At 39.5% G+C, this 20,541-nt stretch overlaps 1 protein-coding gene across 1 annotated transcript in view; it reads left to right on the top strand.

Moving 5' to 3' along the window:
• The first annotated feature begins 1,044 nt into the window (after positions 1-1,044).
• Positions 1,045-20,541, top strand: part of SOS2 (SOS Ras/Rho guanine nucleotide exchange factor 2) — a 97,535-nt gene continuing 78,038 nt past the window's right edge. Inside the window, exons 1-2 of the mRNA XM_065940875.1 lie at positions 1,045-1,270; positions 20,341-20,466. Coding sequence (XP_065796947.1) covers positions 1,184-1,270; positions 20,341-20,466 — 213 coding nt within the window. The 5' untranslated portion in view covers positions 1,045-1,183. The remainder of the gene's footprint in view (positions 1,271-20,340; positions 20,467-20,541) is intronic.

Genomic DNA, 20,541 nt, shown 5'->3' with positions numbered 1-20,541 from the left:
CCAAACGGTATAAAATTTCTGTGAACACATAAGGGCTCGTGCAAGTGAAGGACTTAAGTTCAAGCTTGATTAACGCTGCCGTCTGCCTTTTATGGCCCTACTATGCGCCAAGGACTTTCCACTCCTCAGCTTCTTCAGTCCCCACAACACTACGCTATGAAATAGTTACATATACAGAAGCGCTATTAAAACAAACACATTAATAAACACATTAAACACATTAAACATCGTGTCCAGCCTGAAAACCCCTTTCTTTCCAAGTCTATATTGCTTCCCACGACTGGAGTTCTGGGGCTTGAGGAATGGCATCGAGTCAGGATTGTCGCGGGAAAGAGTGTGTAAAACGCAGTCAGGGAGCTAGGGAGTGTTTCTGAAACTGGCTCGCAGAAAGCGCCCAGGAGAGGGGCACTCCGGAGGGAAGGCCCCCGCGCCCAGCCGGCGCCTCGGCCAGCTCTGCGGCGCGCATGCTCCGTGAGGGGCTGCTCCAGCTACTCCGGTTAATGAGCGCGCGGCGGAGGGGGCGGGCCGAGCCGCGGCCGCTGGGATCTGAGCTTGGCGGCGGCCCTGGGGCGCTGTGCGCGGCTGCTGAAGGGGCGGCGGCGGCGGCGGCCGGCACTGTGCGCGCAGGAGTGTGGCTTGCTCGCCCGACGCGCACGCCCGGTCGGTCCCCAGGGCCCTCTGGAGGTGACTTGGGCGGCCCGGGCAGGGCAGCGTTTGCAGATTGGGAGGGCGGAGATGAGGCGATGAGGACACAAGCTACCGTCGCCTCTGTCCGCCTACTACGGCCGTAGCGGGAGTCGGGGCGGGGGCGAGGCCAGCAGTACCCACGCCGGGCTGCGAACCCAGACAAAGGAGGAGCAGCAGCCCCAGAAGCGGGCCAGCGTCGCCGGGAAGGGAGGCCGCTGCTTTAGTCGCAGCCGAGGGTCGCCCGGGCTCACGGGCCGCCGCGCTTCCCCTGAGGAGGCTGCGCGAGGAGAGGTCGCGGGGCCGAGGAAGCCGCCCCCGGAGCCCCCGCCCGCCCGCCGGCGCCGCCTCCGAGCCGCCTCGGCCGTAGCCGCGGCCCGGGCGGGAGGCGGCGGCGGCCGGCGAGGCTAGGCGGCCCGCGCCCTGCCTGTCAGATCACCGGCCCGGCCCGTTTCGGCCCGCGGGCCGCCCCCGATGCGGAGGCGCTGCCGCCGGGGCCATGCAGCAGGCGCCGCAGCCTTACGAGTTCTACAGCGAAGAGAACAGTCCGAAATGGCGGGGACTGTTGGTCTCGGCCCTGCGGAAGGTCAGTGCTGGTGCCCGGGCGGCCTCGGGGCCCGAGGGAGGTGCCGGGGCCGAGGCAGGCGGCAGGCGGGCGGGGCGCGAGCCACGGCCCAAGCCGCGGCCCCTCGGACGCTCTAACGGGGAGCTGCACGCCTTCTCCGCGCTCGGCGCCGGAGGGCCCAGCGCTTTCTCTCCGGCCGGCGACGAGGGGCTTCTGATGCCTGTTGCGTCCCAAAGAACGTTTTCTCAAGTTATTGCCTGGCCCCGGAAGGAAGGTTTTGTTATGATCATAAAACTGGATTTCATGTTGCAGTCGTTTCGTCAGGCGACTTCCGCCGTTGACCAATTTGTTGTCCTCGGGCTGGATTCGGGCAAGAGAAAGTCCCGCTGGTATTTAGACAGTTTCTAAAACAAAAGCACGTTTCTAGGCCGAGTAATCACTTTTAATTAAATTCTTTGGGGCTGTTCCCTTAGGCAGTTTGAAGGGCGAAGGGTGTCTACTCACTTAAGAGGTTGTAATTTTTTTTTTTTTTTTTTTTTTGGTAAGATGGATGTGTTTCTCGATTGAGAAATGTCAGTGAGCCATAATATTGCTTTTACAATTCTTGAGGTCAATTTAAAGTGCCTCCTCCCTTCCTGCCATAGGCGTCCCCCTGTTTAGGAGAGATTTCCCCTGTAAAATTTGGTCATTTTCTTTACTGAGTGCAATTTATTACTTAGAACCATTTTAAGTGGATGAAAAAGAAGCAGCTCATAAAAAAAATCAATCTTTTTAGTTTGGGTACATCGCTAGGGTGCATCTGTCCTGTAGATGATGTCAGTTTTCCTTTGAATTTAGGTAATAATCGTACTTTTAAAAAAAATTTATAATAATCATACGTTTTTGTAATAAAGCCTTTTGTAAGGTCAAGACGTTTAAAGAGTGTAAATGGGGGCAGAAGAAGATAAACATACTGAGCATGGCTTTCCTTGCCATTGATACAGATGTAGTCCCTATTACCTTTTGTGCAAAATAACCAAATATAAATTTTAAAATAACAAGGAATAAACATTAATTTAAAAGACTACCCCGGAAAATAAATCTTCATACATTAAATTTCTCTAAGTGAAAGGAAGTAGTAGTATTTTAAAGTAAAAAACATCCCCTCACGTATTTGAGTTTCAGATTTGCCGTTTTTTCACGATTCTTAGGAAGAGGTATTGCGTTCCTTGGGCTAAACATCATGTAATATTTTTCAGAGAATGGTTAAGAGCATTCAGAGGTGGTTAAGAGCAGCTAGACAGTTATCATTTCACAGGTATTTTAGGTGTTAAAGTATTACATTGACCTTCCTTCCGTGGGCAACCCGATTCTATAAGGAGAGGGAAGGAAATGGCAAGTGTGCTGAGTAGTGATAATGAACACTGGCCTGAGTTAAAAGCAAAGAGGGAAATGCTTAGATAGTAATTGAGCCTTCCACCACATAGGCAGAAGTATGAATGCAGTTATCAGGTAGGCCTGTATTGTTGGCGGTGAGGTGTAGGTCTCTTACTTACTAGTATTTTCTGGTAGCAAATAGAATTTGAGTATGTGCTGCATAACTTATTCAATAGGTAGCTTTGACCCTAATAATCCCTCATGCACAGATACAGATTTATATCTTCAGGTTAGCCTGGAAAGAAACCCAGGGTACCATCCGATCCTAGTTCATTGCTTTGAGTCTGTTATTTTGCATTTATATGTTGTGCTTGTTTTCATGGAACTCAGATGCCTTGTAGATCTCTGTTGTCTTATTCCACAGTTCTTGTATGTCCTTTGCTTATGGAATATATACAGCTAAGGAAATCTGGCCTTTTGAGGTGAATTAAAAAAACAATTTTTTAAAAAATTTATTACATTACTGTTATTCTAGAATTGAGGTATATTCCCATGGGACACTTTTTTAAATGTTTTTGGAAATTTTTTGATGTTTGTAATTCCAGATTTTGTCCAGTTTTGTGGTTGTGCAGCACGTAGGTTTATAGTGCTTGCTAGGTTTGTAGTTCTTGAGGAGTTCAAGGTTCACTCTTTCTTTGCAGGATGAGTTAAATTCTGGTCTGTACTTGCCACACGTGTCCTTGTACAGTGAGAATTCCTGCCACTTAGGCAGAGGCTCTGTCTTTACATTCAAGGCATCTAGAACATGGCTTCCTTCTTCCAGCTGACCAGATTATTGCAAACACTACTAGGATTAATACTAATAGTAAAAGTGGCAATAGTGTTAGACTACTAAGACTTTTCTCCTCTGGGGGATGTTGCCATCAAACATGTGGGAGCTAGTTTCATTAACATTTATTGAACATATTGTAGGTACTTGGCCCCAAACTGGATCCTAAGAATACAACATGAATAAAAGCAAGATGCCTTGCTCTAAAAGTGTTTACCACCTAGACTGAAAATTTCTAAACTTTGAGGTTTTGGTTTATGTAGAACTCAAAAGTTCTGTAAGAAATATCTGTGTGTGTGAAAAGAACAAGGTTGTTTAATTAGTTCTGCTAGTTCACTTGTGCATGTTGATGGAACCTTCAAAACAGTTAAAATATAATTTTCAGAAAGGTAAAATCAAAACTCTTACGCCAGTTTGAATGAACATGTATCAGTGATTTTGATTCAACTTATTACTTAATGAGGAAACTCATGAGATGCTAAAGCCACTTCATATGAAAATTAGAGGAGGTTAAGTATTTATAGGAAACTTAAAAGGATATCAAGGTAAGATTGTTGGATTGGACACAAAAATAGTTAAAATCCTACAGGAACATAAGCAGTAAGTTTGGGGTTATCTTTCCTGCTGATTAGATTTTGCATCTGTGCTGGACAAAAATCTCTTTAAGTTAATCTTACCCGTTTGTAAAATAACCCCGTCAGTAGTAATAAAGCATAGTGTTGCACTGAAGAACAGCAAGTTATCTCTTTTGCTTATTTTCAAGTTTTTGTGATTTTTCTGAAAACCATACATATATTTGAGAAAGTTACTATACTGACTTTGAAAATGGAAGAGATTGTTTTAAACCAACATTAAATATTCATTTCACTATGGAGAAACATGAACATTGAGAAATAGATTTAAGGAAAAGTAATTTTGGAAATAGAAATGTGTTGTTCTTTAACTTTGTTTTTTTGTGCTTTTGTTCTTTACCTGTCAAAATAGAGCTTCACTTAGGGCACTTAAATACATAGAGAACTACAAAGGGTAGAGCAATATGACACTACTAATGGATAATATGTGCATTGTTAACGTTACTGCTGAATTATGTATCTTACCTAAAAAGAGCCAGAGACGTAATTGCCCTCATTACTACTCCTCGAGAACATTGAAGCTATCATATTACCTGGAGGGAAAAAAGAGTGTGGGATATATTTGTAAATGCAGCTTATTACCTGTATCTTTGAAATGCCTGTGGTACTTTGTGCGTGTGCTATTTGAATAGTGTGCTAAGAAAATCAGTGTAAACCTTTTACATATGGGGAAACATGCCTTAAAATCATTTTAGCAGGTTTTTTAGTCTCTGATATTTTTCTTGTAGATGCCTTTTCTGTAGGATATTATTCACCAGGCTAGCCATGGAAAATAAAATTTTCTTATTATCTGTCATTACAAATGTCACAGAAAGCTAGAAAGAATCGGTAAACTTACCTTGTTCCTGAGTCTAATTTAATTCAGGTTTAATATTGACCTTCCGCCTCAACCATTACAATTTACTCTTGGATGTCTGTTAAAATTCAAGAGATGTGAGAGAATGTTGGAGTTAATTAATGGCAGTCAATGCTGGGGGTGGGGATGGAAGAGAAGGTTGAAGGTTTTGATTCAGAAATGCTTTTGTACTGATATCTCTTGGAACTGTTTTAGAAGATTGCACTAGATCTTTCCTGGGGCCCAGAAGAAAAGCATGAGAGTTCTTTGAGAAAATGAAATTGGAACCATTGACAGAAGGTCAAGGAAGGCTTCTTTAAGGAAGTAACATTAGTGCAGACTTCTGGAGAATATATTTAAATATTTGTTGAGTGCCTCGTACGTGCCAGGCAATATTCTTGATACTGAGGTTGTAGTAAGGTCTGGCTCTCATTAAAAACATCTATTCTCTTAATAAATGACTGTAGCAGAGAGGCCTGGGGAGAGACGGACAGTATAGAGGTAAACAATTATTTGAAAGATCAATAGGAATTAACTAACAAACAAAGGGGGAGAAAAGGTTGGAGCCCTAGGGTGAGGTAGGACCATGACTTTAGGAACTGAGGCCAAGTGAAAAGGAGTTGACCAAGTTGAGAGACTTACGTAGACTCAGGTTAAGGTCTCTCCTGAGAATAGAAAATCCCGTAGGGTTATTTATGTAACAAATTAATTAGATTAACTTGATCAAACTTGCTTTTTTGAAGAGATCACTCCAGCTAAAAGGAATAGGAGAAACTATGATTTTGTGACATGAGGCCTGTTCAGGATTTCCTAAAGCCACTGTATATAACAGTTGAACTCTAGGGAGTCATTTGGAATTATTCCAAACTAATAATGACCCAAACTGACCCAAGGGGTTCAGCCAGAACTAGATGAGCATTAGGAATGCATTTTAGCTTACTGCATTTAGCTTCCTGTCAGCCATGATTTAGTAGTCTTCTATTTTCAGTTTAATTTTGGTATGGTATATTTGGAGCAATAATGTTCCATTAAAGTGTTTTATGCTGAGTATCCAAAGCATCACCTGTGTTACCACTTGACATAAATCAAATATATATCTTTTATATTAATCAGGGCCTTTCTTTCAATGGAGCAGTAGTTTGATTATATCCTCTGTTAGCCTGCATATTTGAATCAGGAAGGAATTTTAATGGAACTAATGGATTTAGCGTTATCTCATGTAGTCATGTTAAAAATTAACAACCTAAAATTCCTTTCCTTTTTTACATAAGAGTATATAGTAAGTAGAAACTTTTGAAATGTGTAAAGTGTTATATACTTCACATTTTAATATGTAGAGAGAAAGCAACACAATGAAAATAGCATCAAGAGCAAGATGAGAGCATTAGTATGATCTCCAAGTAAAGTTTTCATTACTCAATTTTCTTCATAAAAACACTTTCTAAACTCAAATACTACCTCTTACTTAGGTAGCACTTTGTAATCTTTTCTTAATTGACCCATTAGCAACATTTCATAGTTGATCTTTTTCTCCTTCTTTTCCTCATTTGGCTTCTAGGACACCAGCCTCTGATGGTTTTCTCCCTCTCTGACTTTATTCCTCCTAGTTCTTCACCATTGTTTATCTCCTCATCTTCCCTACTATAATGCATCATCCTGACCTCGCTGGAGCTTAGTCTTTGCATTTCTGTTTCTATTTACAGTAGATTTCTTGAGACCCCACCCAGCCTCATTGCTTCACATATCATCTCTATCTGATGGGTTCCAATGTATATTTCTGGCTCAGAGCTCCCTCCTGATCTTGGATATCTAGTTTCTTAACACTTCCACGAAGATGTGTGATAGACATCTCAACTAATACTGAGCTCCTTCTCTCCCCCTGAAAATTTGCTCCTTTTGTTAATATTTCCCACATTAGTAAATGGCTACTTCATCATTCTAGTTGCTCAAAATACTGAGTTATTCTTGAATTCTGTCTTTCTTTTATAACCAATATCTAATGTGTCAGCAAATCTTTTTAGCTCTACTTCACACTATAACAATATTCAGTCACCTTTTCTTACTCTTCCACTTCTACCGTCTGGGAACACTCTGGGACTATTAAAGTAGCCTCTTAACTGGTCTCCTCTCTTCTCCCCTTGTCCCATTCATTCTTTTCTCAACACATGGAGATAAGTGGGATCATGTTATTCCTTTGTTCAAAACTTGTTCAGTGCTTCTCAGAATAAAAGTCGAAGTCTTCTCAGCCTGCTATGCCCTCTGCAGTCTGGTGTTGCCCCACTTCCCCCTTAACCTCACTGGTCTCATTTACTACTGTCCTTTTTTTGCTCTATTCCTGCCACACGCCGGCTTCCTGGTACCTCCAGCTCGTAGACATGTTCTAGTCTCAGGGCTTTGTACTGGGTGTTTCTTCTGCCTGGAACAACCTTCCTGCAGATAAAAACATGAGTGGCCCTTTTACCTCCTGTAAGTCTTCAGACAAGGATCTTCTTGAAGAGGCCTTCTCTTGGAGCCTGTCTAAACTTCTGCAACTCCTGCTTACTGGAAATTCCTATGTAAATGTTAACAGCCTGTCCCAGTTCAAGCTTATTATCATCTTCCGTAAACCGATGTCTCCAGTATAAATGATCTCGTACTCATTTCTCAGGCTAGAAGCCTAGTCATCATCTGTTCTTTCATCTCCAGGTTCATGTCTGATCAACACCCAGTCTTGGTTCTTTTCTCCTAAAAGGAGCTTTCTAACTTTTTTTTTACTACGTATTCCAAAAGAATTTTGAAAATTTTGTACATTTTTATGTTGACATCTAAAACTGTTCATCTTTAAGCTTAGTTTCAGAGGATATATTGAGTTGGCTAAAAAGTCCATTTGGTAAGATGACTTTGTTGTTTAGTTGCTAAGTCTTGTGTAACGTCTGACCCTTGCCGGACCCGCGGATCGAACCCACAGGCAGATTCGTTACTGCTGAACCCCTCAGGAAGATCTGTGGTGGATTTAGTAGTGCTTAGTTGACTTTAACTTCATTTGACACAGTTTTGTAGATTGTATTGTGACAGCTGTCATATCAGTGTGCATTTTAAAAACTTACCAAAACCAGAGAATTTTTGTGTAGCCATCTTAGTGTTCAGTGTTTAGGGCTTTCCTGGTGGCTCAGATAGTAGAGAATCCGCCTGCAAGGCTGGAGACCTGGATTTGATCCATGTTTGGGAAGATCCCCTGGAGAAGGGAACAGCCACCCACTCCAGTATTCCTGCCTGGAGAATTCCATGGACAGAGGAGCCTGGTGGGCTACAGTCCACGGGGTCGCAAAGAGTCAGATCTGAGCAACTTTCACGTTCACTTTAGTGTTGAAGGTGGAAGAAAAGACAACATTTTGTCATATTATGCTTTACTATTTCAAGAAAGGACTTCCCAGGTGACTCAGATGGTGACAAATCTGCCTGCAGTGCGGGAGACCTGGGTTCGATCCCTGGGTTGGGAAGATCCCCTGGAGAAGGGAACAGCACCCACTCCAGTATTCAGGCCTGGAGAATTCCATGGACAGGGGAGCCTGGCAGGCTACAGTCCACGGGGTCGCAGAGTCAGACATGACTGAGGTACTTTCACTTTTCATTTCAAGAAAGGTAAAAACACAATTGAAACACAAAAATAGATTTGTGTTATATGAAGAAGGGGCTGTGACTGATTGAATGTGTCAGAAGTGGTTAGTGAAATTTCATGTTGGAGATTTCTCACAGGACGGTGCTCCACGGTTTGGTAGACCAGTTGAAGTTGATAGTGATCAAGTCAAGACATTAATTGAGAACAGTCAACATTATAGCATGCAGGAGATAGCCGACATACTCAAAATACCCAAATCAAGCATTGAAAATCATTCGCACCAGCTTGGTTATGTTCATTGCTTTTATGTTTGGGTTCCACATAAGTTAAGCAAAAACCTTCTCAACCATATTTCTGCATATGATTCTCTATTTAAACATAATGAAGACATTCCGTTTTTAAAACAAATTGTGACAAGCAATAAAAAGTGGATACTGAGCAATAATGTGCAGTGGAACAGATGATGGGGCAAGTGAAATGAACCACTGCCAACCACACCAAAGGCTGGTCTTGATCCAAAGAAGGTGATGTTGTGTGTATGGTAAGATTGGTGAGAGTCCTCTATTATGAGCTCCTTCTGGAAAACCAAATGATTAATTCCATGCACTGCTTCTAGTGAGGCCAACTGAAAGCAGCACTGGATGAAAAGTGTCTGGAATTAGTCAACAGAAAATGCATAATCTTCCAACAAGATAACGCAAGACCACGTTTCTTTGATGACCAGGCAAAAGCTGTTACAGCTTGACTGGCAAGTCCTGATACATCTGCCATGTTCACCAGATGTTGAACCTTCAGATTTCCATTTATTTTGGTCTTTATAAAATTCTCCTAATGGAGATAAATTTTCCAGTTCCCTGGAAAACTGTAAAAGGCACCTGAAACAGTCTTTTGCTCAAAAAGATAAAATGTTTTGGATGGATGGAATTATGAAGTTGCCTGGAAAATGGCAGAAGTTTGTGAAACAGAATGGTTGAATACATTGCTTAATAAATTCTTGGTGAAAATGAAAGATGTGTCTTTTATTTTTACTTTAAAACCAAAGGAACTTTTTGGCCAACTCAATAGTTTGTTTTCTAAGTACAGGTGTTTTAAAATAAAACATTTCATTAGTGTTTTAATACCCAGTGAAATCTAAGTACCATGACAATTTGATACACACTATTCATCCTTTTAAAATATATATATGACAAAGTGCTTTCTTTTGGATTGAGTTATTGGCTTTCCCATGTGGCTCAGTGATAAAGAACCAGCCTGCCAATGCAGGACATGCAGGTTCCATCCCTGGGTTGGGAACATCCCCTGGAGAGGAATTGGCAACCCACTCCAGTATTCTTGCCTGGAAAATTCCATGGACAGAAGAGCCTGGTGGGCTCCAGTCCATGCAGTTACAAAGAGTCAGACATGACTTACAAACTGAGCACATGCTTTAATAGTACATAGTTGCTCAAAAGAACATAAACGTCATGAATTTCTGTTGTGTGTGTGCTAAGTTGCTTCAGTTGTGTCTGACTCTTTGCAACCCTATGGACTGTAACATTCCAGGCTCCTCTGTCCGTGGGATTCTCCAGGCAGGAATACTAGAGTGGGTTGCCATGCCCTTCTGTTTCCGCATAACAAATTTTCAAATACTTGGTGGCTTAATACAACGCATATTTATTATCCTACAGTTACTGTTAGAAGTCCAGACATGGCTTAGCTGGATTCTCTATTTTGGGCCCCATAGGCTGAAATCAAGGTTTTGGCTTTAGCTGCAGGCTCATCTGGGCTTGAGATCCTCTTCCAAGTTTATGTGGTTATTGGCAAAATTCATTTCCTTCTGTTGCCTGTCTGAGGCCCTCAGCTCCCAGAGGTTGCTGCCATTTCTTCTCCGTGGTCCTGCCTGTAATAAGTCAATTTACTACTTCGAGGCCAACAGGACTGCATCTGCTGCTGTTTCTTGTCTCACACTTCTGGACCCTTTTTTTTAAAGGACTTACCTGATTTAGGTCAGGCCCACCTAGGATATTCTCTCTTTTTTTATTAACTCAAAGTCAACTTAATTACTGACCTTAGTCACCTTTGCTATATACAGTAATAGCACAGGAGTGGTGTGTCATCATATTCACAGGTCATGCCCATATTCAAGGTGAGAGGAGTGTACAGGGTGTGTAAACCAGGGATAGGAATCTTGGGAGCCAGCCGCCTTAGAATTCTGCCTACCACACTCATTCACCTTATGGGAAATATCCCCCATAACCTAATTGGTAAGGTCAGTTTAGTTGTCAAGCCAACCTGCCTATCATATTTATCTTCTTTCAGACCAAGTCTGACTTAATTTTTCAATTCAGATGAATGTGTTAATACTTGTCATGTGCCAAGCATTTCACTTCTGAATTCTAATTGTAAGATGGAAAGATAAGGTGTGAAAACTTGCTTTAAATTGTTTCTCCTGACTGAAATAAGGTGATGTTGCCTGTGTTTAGTATTTTTGTAAAGATGCTTGCTTTTCTTTGTTCCCATGAGCTTTCTCCTCATTTATAGTGTATTTTTTTTTTTACTCTAGGCTAGGGGATGAAAGACGCAAGATTAAATGAGAAATATTTATCATTTAAATGAGAAGTGTTTATCACCATCTCTTTGTTTTGTGTCATAGAATTTATTTTTTATTGCTCTGCAGAGCAATGCCCCATAACGACATTCAGGATAAGAGCTCTGCCTTTCTTCAGTCAAGTGGGAGGAAGGCAGTTGTGGAGAGATGGGAAAGGAGAATCTGCATTATTTACTCCTTGAGTGCAGGCACCTTGCAGGCAGATCTTCTTTAAGAAAGAGTGCATATGATAATTTTGGTAGGATGCTGAAGGATATGAGTATTTGACCCAGGGAGTCTTAAGCTTTGACTGAATAAAATATACTTAGTGACCTTTTCCCCAGGCCACAGGAAAAAGAGCCAGTATTCATTTATTTTATTTTATTTTTTTCTCAGTTTTTCTTAATTCTGTGGTACCTACTGCAGTTTATTTGCTAACGAATAGTTCAAGCTTGTAAAATAAATGAACAAGAGATACAGAGGTTTTACAGGGAAGTTTTTCTATTCTGTACCATTGATCTGTTTTCTTATTTTTAAAAAATTCTATTTATTTATTTATTTGGCCATCACCATGTGGGATCTTAGTTCCCCAACCAGGGATTGAACCAGTGTCCCCTGTAATGGAAACACAGAGCCCTAACCACTCTAGGGAAATCCCTTTTTTCCTATCTTTACATCAGTCTACCACACTATTTTAATTATTACACCTTTATAACAAATTTTTGTAATCAGGTAGTTTTAGCCTTCTGACTTATTTTTCCAAAGTTGTTTTGATTATTCTAGGACCTTTGCATTTCCATAGAAATTTTAAAATTAGCCTGTCAATTTCTGCTGGAATTTTGATTGGGATTATGTTAAATTTATAGATTATTTGAGGAAAATTGAAATCTTAGCAGTGTTGAGTCTCTGAACCCACAGAGTTTGTATTTTCATTTATTTAGATTTTTTAACATTTCTATCAGCAATATTTTGTAGTTGTTAATGTATATCTTTAGGGTGAAATCTGCTTTTTCTTTTTAAATTGGATTTTAACTCTTATAACAAGCAAAACTTTCAATATTTTTAATTGATGTTTGAGCCTCTTGTATCCTTGCAGAAATTTTGACAATGAGATAAAGAATTTGGCATGAATAAATACACAGACTGTATATCCAAGGGATTTATTTCTATATTGTACCCTAAACACAAATGTTAGTTGATTGAACAATTTGCACTAGCAAGATTTTTTAAATTTGATTCTGAGTATGGGAAACTGAAAATATATATGTATTAGGAAATAATATTTCTGAAATTTGTCAGATCTAGGGTTTATCAGTTTAAAAAATTAAGTTTAATGCTTTTATATGTGTCTACACAGAAATCTAAAGCAGTATGATTTTCTGTTTACAGTGTATGTGTAAGAAAATACTTTCTGGCAATTTGAAAATACGGTATAACGGAAATACAGGTCTGACTTGTTAATCTACTGTTAAAGACTGAAAATTACTTTAATTGCTCTTTTTTCTGACTAGTCTTTCAGAAAAATATGAAAAGTGAGTTTGTTCTGATGTGGTAATTTTATATTTACTGTCTCTTAGGGTGCTGAGATAGTAAATACTGTGGTATTGCAAAGTACGGTTATCTTTTGTTATCATTTTGATGTCCTTTTTAGTATTAATAGCTAGGATTTTAAGGTTTTATATTTGTTTTTATGACTTTTCATCTTTGCAATTTAGTGAGTTTAGCATAAGAAACTCAGATGCTCAGTGTTAAGGTTGCTTTTCAGGTTACTTACTGAAATCATAATCATGGAAATCTGTATCCCAGTTAGACATTATCTTAATTCTCATGCGTAGTTGTTTTTACAGAGTGGGGCCCTTGCCTTTTGTGGAAGAATATTATAATAAATAGTCTTATGGACTTTTTTAAGCTAAACTTCCAACATAAATTTTTATTTTATGCATATATTTATGCGTGTTTATACATATATTTTAAATGTCTATTCTGTTGAAATAATAGAAATATATGGTAGGGTGTAATTAAGTTTCCTCTTGACATCTAACAGGAAATATTTATTTCTCCCAAATCTATTTTGAATTTCCAAAAAAAAATGTAAAGCCAGGTTTTTTGGATGTTAGTCCTGTATGAATTTCCAACTGCCTTATTTAAGCTCTTCTTATCCAGACTCCTTCAAAAAGTAATCTTTGATTTTTGTCTCCAGTTTCATATGTCCTTTCTCTTTCTCACTTCCCCACTTCAAATCGTGTTTCTTTGTAAGTTTGTTTTTATCGAAATTATTCATGGAAATGAAAAGATAACTAGCTCTATAAGGCTTGTTAGGAAAAATAGCAGTATCTCCTCACTATTCACAACAGTTTTTGCTTCCTAGATGCAGTCCCTTTAATTTTTCAAAGTGATTTATTTCAGTATTCTATATCTCTAAGAAGAAAAAACTGCTTCTGTTCTATTGACCTTTTTGTTTTGGGCAGTATCTGTTGGCTTCCTACTATTGAAGGTAAGGATTTAATATCTTTTGTACATACATATATATATATATTCTCCCCTCCAGCCACACATAGATTTACCAAATGTACATACTTCCTGTCTCCCCTCCCACTCCATGCCTATATCTTAATGTTGGTTGGATCAATATTCAGAGTTTATAGTAGTATTACTGTATATAATGACCATATACTATATGTTATTTATAGTTAAACCCCTTTTTCTTTCCTCCTTAACCTAACTGAAGTTAATAATTATCTTGTTTTCTTGTTTGTGTATTTTCTATGTGTTTATCAATTTAAGCTCAAACTCCCTACCATTTGTCTAAATATCCTCTCAAGAGTTTTAGATCCATCAGATACTCTGTTAATTTCATCTTCTTGAGATGTTTCTTTCAGAGCCTTCTGATCTGCTCTGATTGGACTGGCAACCTTTACGCTCGTTTTATGGATCTCACAATTTTCCTTCACGTCATCCTAGGCATTCCTTTGGCTTTTCTTTCTCATTGGTTGCTTTGTTTCTTATAGCCCATATTTTTCTCTATCTTGATTTGCGTGCTTGTTTTATTGTGGTACAAACTATAAAGCTTAACAAAAAAGAGTATGTGAGAGTAAAATTTTTGGCCATGTTAGATCCAAGCATGTCTTCATTATACCTTAACATTTGATTGATAATTTGTTAAGATCTTATTAAGGGTTGGAAATAATTACCTTCCAACTTGTAGTGTTATTGTTGAAGTCTGGAGCTAATTTAATGTTGTCTACTTTGGGCATGACCTGTTTTCTCACTCTACTCTGAACTTGTAAGATATTCTCTAAATCTCCAGCGTTCTGACATTGTCATTTCGTTCATTGAGATGGGAACTAGGGCCCTTAATGATTTAATATATTGATAATTTCACCCCTTGATTTTCTGTTTGCTTGGTGGTGCTTCTCTTTTTAAAACTTTATCTATAGTGAAATGTAACATACAACCAGAAAATGCATAAAACATAAATATATAATTTTAGGGACTCTTACTTAACCATCACCCAGGACAAAAAATAACACATTTTTAACATCTTTCTCAAGAGAACTCTCCAGAAGGTAACCAGTAGTCTTTACTACTTTCCTTTATAGTTTCATCATCTAAGCATGTGTTCTTAAACACCACAGCTTAATTTTATCTGATCTTGAACTTTGTGAATGAAATTTGTTTCTGTTCTTTTTATCTGTCTTCTTTCTGTCAACATAATTTTAAAGATATATCCACATTTTGTGGAGCTGTCTTTACTCATGTTTTATTTTTTGCTGTATATACATTCCATTGTATGAATATGCCACAATTTATCTATCATACTCTAGATGGAATTTACCTTTCTAATTTGAAGGTATACCAATAACATTTTTTTCTGAACCTTCTTATTCATGTATTCTGTAAATGTTTGTGCTTATTTCTCTAGAACAGTGCTGTCCAAATGAAATATAATATTAGCCACATATGTAATTTAAAGTTTTCTCATAGTCATGTTAGGTCTTCTCAGGTGGTGCAGTGGTAAAGAATCTGCCTGCCCGTGCAGGAGATGCGGGTTCAATCCCTGGATCAGGAAGATCCCCTGAAGAAGAAAATAGCAATCCACTCCAGTATTCTTGCCTGGAAAATCCCATGAACAGAGGAGCCTGGCAGTCTGCAGTCCATGGGGTTGCACAGAGTCAGACTTGACTTAGCAACTGAGCACGCATGTACATGTGTGCATAGCCACATTAAAAATATAAGACACGGATCAAGTTTATCTAAATAACATTTTTAACCCAATGAATGTAGTCATTTCAGCATTTAGCCAACAAAAAATTATTGAAATATTTGACATTCTTTTTGTATGCTAGATCTTTGACATCAGCTATGTATTTTATAGTCCATCTCTGTTTGGGCACACTATGTTTCAGATGCTCATACTAGTCACATGAGGCTAATGTCTTCAGTATTGGATGATAGTGCTCTAAAAGATAGAAATATATTGCAGAGTAGAATTGCTGAATTATAGGGTATCACATCTCAAACTGTAGTAGATGACAACAAAGTTTTCCGAAGTGATAGAGCCATTTTGCACCCCGGTGCCAGTGTGTGTGAGTTCCCAGTTTTCCACGTAATCACCAACACTTGGTATTATCAGGCTTTTTCATTTTCTTGTCTGGTAAGTGGGTGATGGATTTCGCTGTGGTTTAATTTGCACTTCCCTGATGGTTAAAGAGCTGGAGCACATTTTCACATTAATTGACCATTTGAATGTCTTCTTCTGTGAAGTGCTGGTTTAAAATTTTTTTGCCAATTTTTTTGTTAGGATTTTCATCATTTTTTTCCCTGTTGAATTTTTAGAAGTTCTTTATAATATATTCTGGATGTGAGCCCTTTTGTGTTATGTGTTAACATAGATCTTCAACTCTGTAACTTGCTTTTCATTTTCTTAAAGATGTCTTTTGCTGAACTTGTTTTAAATTTTAATGTTGATAAGTTTTTAAATCCTTTCCTTTATGAATAGTAATTTTTGTGTCCTGTTTAGTAACTCCTTTTCTGTCCTGAGGTCATGAGATTGTTATCTGTTTTCTTATTTTATATCATCAGAACTTTATTAATTTAATAGGTCTAAAATCCAACTAAAATTGATTTTTGTATCAAGTATGAATAGGAGTTGATTTCATTCTTTTCTGTATGAGTGTCCAGTTGTTCATTATTCATCCACTTGCCCCCCTTTCCTCAGCAATTCTCCCCCTACCCATTGTGTCACCTTTGTTGTACACCAAGGGTCTATGTATCTGTAGGCTTGTTTCTCTAGTCTATTCTGCTCCGTTCATCTGTTTCCCTATCATTATATCAGCATTCTTAAATCCTATTTGTTGTTGTCGTTCAGTCGCTCAGTTGTGTCCGACTCTTTGCAACCCAGGGACTGCAGCACTCCAAGCTTCCCTATCCTTTACTATTTCCCGGAGTTTGCTCAGACTCATGTCCATTGAGTCAGTGATGCCATCCAACCATCTCACCCTGTCACCACCTTCTCCTGCCCTCATTCTTTCTCAGCATCAGGGTCTTTCCCAGTAAGTCAGCTCTTTGCATCAGGTGGCCAAAGAATTGGAGCTTCAGCTTCAGTATCACTTCTTCCAATAAATATTCAGGACTGATTTCCTTTAGGATTGACTGGTTTGATCTTCTTGCAGTCCAAGGGACTCTCAAGAGTCTTCTCCATCACTGCAGTTCAAAGTCATCAGTTCTTTGATGCTAACCTTTTTTATTCTCCAGCTCTCATATCCGTACATGACTACTGTACTGAAAAACCATAGCTTTGACTATATGGACCTTTGTCGGCAAAGTAATGTCTCTGCTTTTAAATACACCATCTAGGTTGGTCATAGCTTTTCTTCCAAGAAACAAGTGTCTTTTAATTTCATGGCTGCAGTCACCGTCTGCAGTGATTTTGGAACCCACAAAACTAAAGTCTGTCACTGTTTACATTTTTACCCCATCTATTGAAAGAGAAGAGTGTAAAAGTAGGCGTAAAACTCAACATTCAAAAAATAAAGATCATGGCATCTGGTTCCATCACTTCAAGGCAAATAGATGGGGAAACAATGCAAATATGCAGGGTGACAGTATACAGCCTTGTTGTACTCCTTTCCCAATTTTGAACCAGTTTGTAGTTCCATGTCCGATTCTAACTGTTGCTTCTTGACCTGCATACAGGTTTCTCAGGAGACAGGAAAGGTGGTCTGGTATTACCATTTCTTTAAGAATTTTTCACAGTTTGTTGTGATCCACACAGTCAAGGACTTTAACATAGTCAGTAAAGCAGTAGATATTTTTCTGGAGTTCTCTTGCTTTCTCTGTGATCCAATGGATGTTGTCAATTTGGTCTCTGGTTCCTCTGCCTTTTCTAAATCCAGCTTGTACATCTTCATGTTCTCAGTTCACGTACTGTTAAAGCCTAGCTTGAAGGATTTTGAACCTTACCTTGCTAGCATATGAAAGGAGTGTAATTGTGCGGTAATTTGAGCATTCTTTGGCATTGCCCATCTCTTTGGTACTAGAATGAAAACTGACCTTTTCCAGTCCTGTGGCCACTACTGAGTTTTCCAAATCTGCTGGCATATTGAGTGCAGCTCTTTCACAGCAGCATCTTTTAAAATTTGAAATAGCTCAGCTGGGATTCCATCATCTCCACTAACTTTGTTCATAATGATGCTTCCTAAGGCCCATTTGACTTCGTACTGCAGGATGTCTGGCTCTAGGTGAGTGATCACAGCATCGTGGTGATCAGGTCTTTAAGATCTTTTTTGTATAGTTCTTCTGTGTATTCTTGCCACCTCTTCTTAATATCTTCTGCTTCTGTTAGGCCCATACCATTTCAGTCCTTTATTGTGCCTATCTTTGCATGAAATATTCTCTTGGTATCTCTAAATTTCTTGAAGAGATCTCTAGTCTTTCCCATTCTATTGTTTTCCTCTATTTCTTTGCATTAATCTTAAGAAGGCTTTCTTATCTCTCCTTGCTATTCTTTGGAACTCTGCATTCATATGGGTATATCCTTTCTCCTTTGGCTTTCACCTCTCTTCTTTTCTCACCTATTTGAGAGGCCTCCTCAGACAACCGTTTTGCCTTTTTGCATGTCTTTTTCTTGAAGTAGGGCACCTCTATAATTTATAAAATCATATGGTCATTCAGAGATACCTCTGTTGCTGGCGTTTATGACCTAGTGTTCATAGACTTCTAGTATGTTTGTTTTATTTATTTTTTAACTTTGCAACACGTTTTAATTTTTGCTTTATATCTAATTACAGTGTTTGAAACCTAAAGAATTACACATTGTCTTCAAATTTGAATGTGTATATAAATATCATTTGTCTGAACTCAGCACATTCAGTGCCATGGTTTCTTGGCTTACATCTACTCTTAAATCATCAAGTTTTATAGGTATACCCAGTGGCCCTGAGGACATAGGAAACAATAGCGAGAGTTTATAGTTCTTAAAAGCAAATAAATTTGGAAAGAAAAGTCAAAGGAAAAAGATTTGATTCACCTTCCTAGGGTCTGTAGCCAAGAACCCATGCTTTTTTGGGGGACATCTGGTCTGTCTTGGGTAGCTGGGCTACTCAGTTTTCTCTTCGCAAACTCAGGGGTCAAACACCTGAACTACATTAATTCAGAGAAGTTGAAGTATGTGCTAATGTGGACCTCAGCAGTAGGCTGGCCCGGAAGTTGTGAGGTGGGCCCAAATGCACTGAGGACCTTTATGACACGCTATACAGACCGATCTCCCAGGGTGTTCTAGGTCTCAAATTTAACGGTGCCTCTTCTAACCCACAGCCAGGTGATTCTGCGTGTAGCCCAAGTCTAATGCAAAATGTTCTCTTTTGAACTGTAGGAAATAGTTCTGTAATAGAGTCAGCAGTCTAAGTGAAAAGGGTCCTGCCCCTTGCCTCCCTGGGAGAGTGAGAGTTGGTAGTAATCATGCTGAAACTGAAGCGAAGCATCTGACTCGCTTACGCGGTACAGTATTGGTATCACTTTTCAGTCATGACCACTAGCCTCAACCAGTTGTCTCAGAAAGTGCCTCTGGAGTTGGATTGCAACACTGAAAAAACAGGGTAGATTCAAGACCAGTGACCCAAAGCACCTGAGCTTGTTATCTGTAAGCAGAGTGGTGTGGCTTTCATCTGAGCCAGAGGGGGATGTGTAGGAATGGGGGCAAGAATGGTGTCGTTTCTGGGTAAGGGGACATGTAGCTCGGAGCAGAACACCTCTGACCCACCTCTCTGGGGCTGATAGTGCTTCAGCTCCGCCACTGGCCTACACTTAGCCAAGCTTCCTCCACCCCCACCCCCACCCCACCCCCAACAACTGGGCTTTACACTCACATGCAATCCACCAAAGCATGTAGACAAACCTCTGAGGCACTGCAATAGCTCTGCTCAAAGAGGAAAGAAAAAACATTAGGATTATAATTGTCACAGGAAGGGCAAAACCCAAACCATGTACAAAGTTATCACAGATAGTTGGCTGCCTCTCCTCTTATCACAGAAATTTAGCAACCTCAGGACTTTTGTGAGAGTGACTGATATCGTCCCTAATAGGATTCTTGTACACAGTAGGTTTATTAATTAATTCCAGGGTATCCATGCTTCCTCTGAAGTTGTATAGAATATTTTACGTGTGTATGGTTTTTTGGTGGTAAGGAGAAGAGAGACCAGTGACTTTCAGTTGATTTTCATAGAGTCGTCTTGTTGTTTAGTCACTAAGGCGTGTCCAACTCTGCAGTCCCATGGACCGCAGCATGCCAGCTTCATCTGTCCTCCACTGCCTCCCAGAGTTTGTGCAAATTCATGTGCATTAAGTTGGTGATGCTGTCTATCCTCTGTCTCGTCCTCTGCCAACCCCTTGTCCTTTTGCCTTCAGTCTTTCCCAGTATCTGGGTCTTTTCCAGTGAGTCGGTTGTTTTTATCAGGTGGCCAAAGTGTTGGAGTTTCAGCTTAGGCATTAGTTCTTCCAGTGAATATTCAGGACTGATTTCCTTTAGGATTGACTGGTTTGATCTGCTTGCTGTTCAGTCTCCAACACCATAGTCTAAAAAAGATTAAGAACGACTTCTATGAGTTAAGAAAAGTTTAAAGAAGCCAACAGTTTTTTCCTCCATTTTTTTGTGTGTTTTATGTCTGTATTTGAATAACATTGATAAAGTACTATTAATTATATGTAAGATTCTCAGACTTTTGTTTAATAAGTGTCATTTTGCCTGTACTTAAATTGAGAACTTTTTTTTTTTTAAGGTTCAGGAGCAAGTACATCCCAATCTCTCAGCTAATGAAGAGTCTCTCTATTATATTGAAGAGCTGATTTTTCAGTTGCTTAATAAATTATGCATGGCTCAACCAAGGACTGTTCAAGATGTGGAGGTAAAAATTATTCTATTATTTCAAAAAGTCATTGAACCACTGTATAAATTAATTTTTATATTTACATCTGTATCC

This window comes from Muntiacus reevesi, chromosome 7 (genome assembly GCF_963930625.1).
Source record: "Muntiacus reevesi chromosome 7, mMunRee1.1, whole genome shotgun sequence".
NCBI lineage: Eukaryota > Metazoa > Chordata > Mammalia > Artiodactyla > Cervidae > Muntiacus > Muntiacus reevesi.
This window is presented reverse-complemented; position numbering and strand designations above follow the sequence as displayed.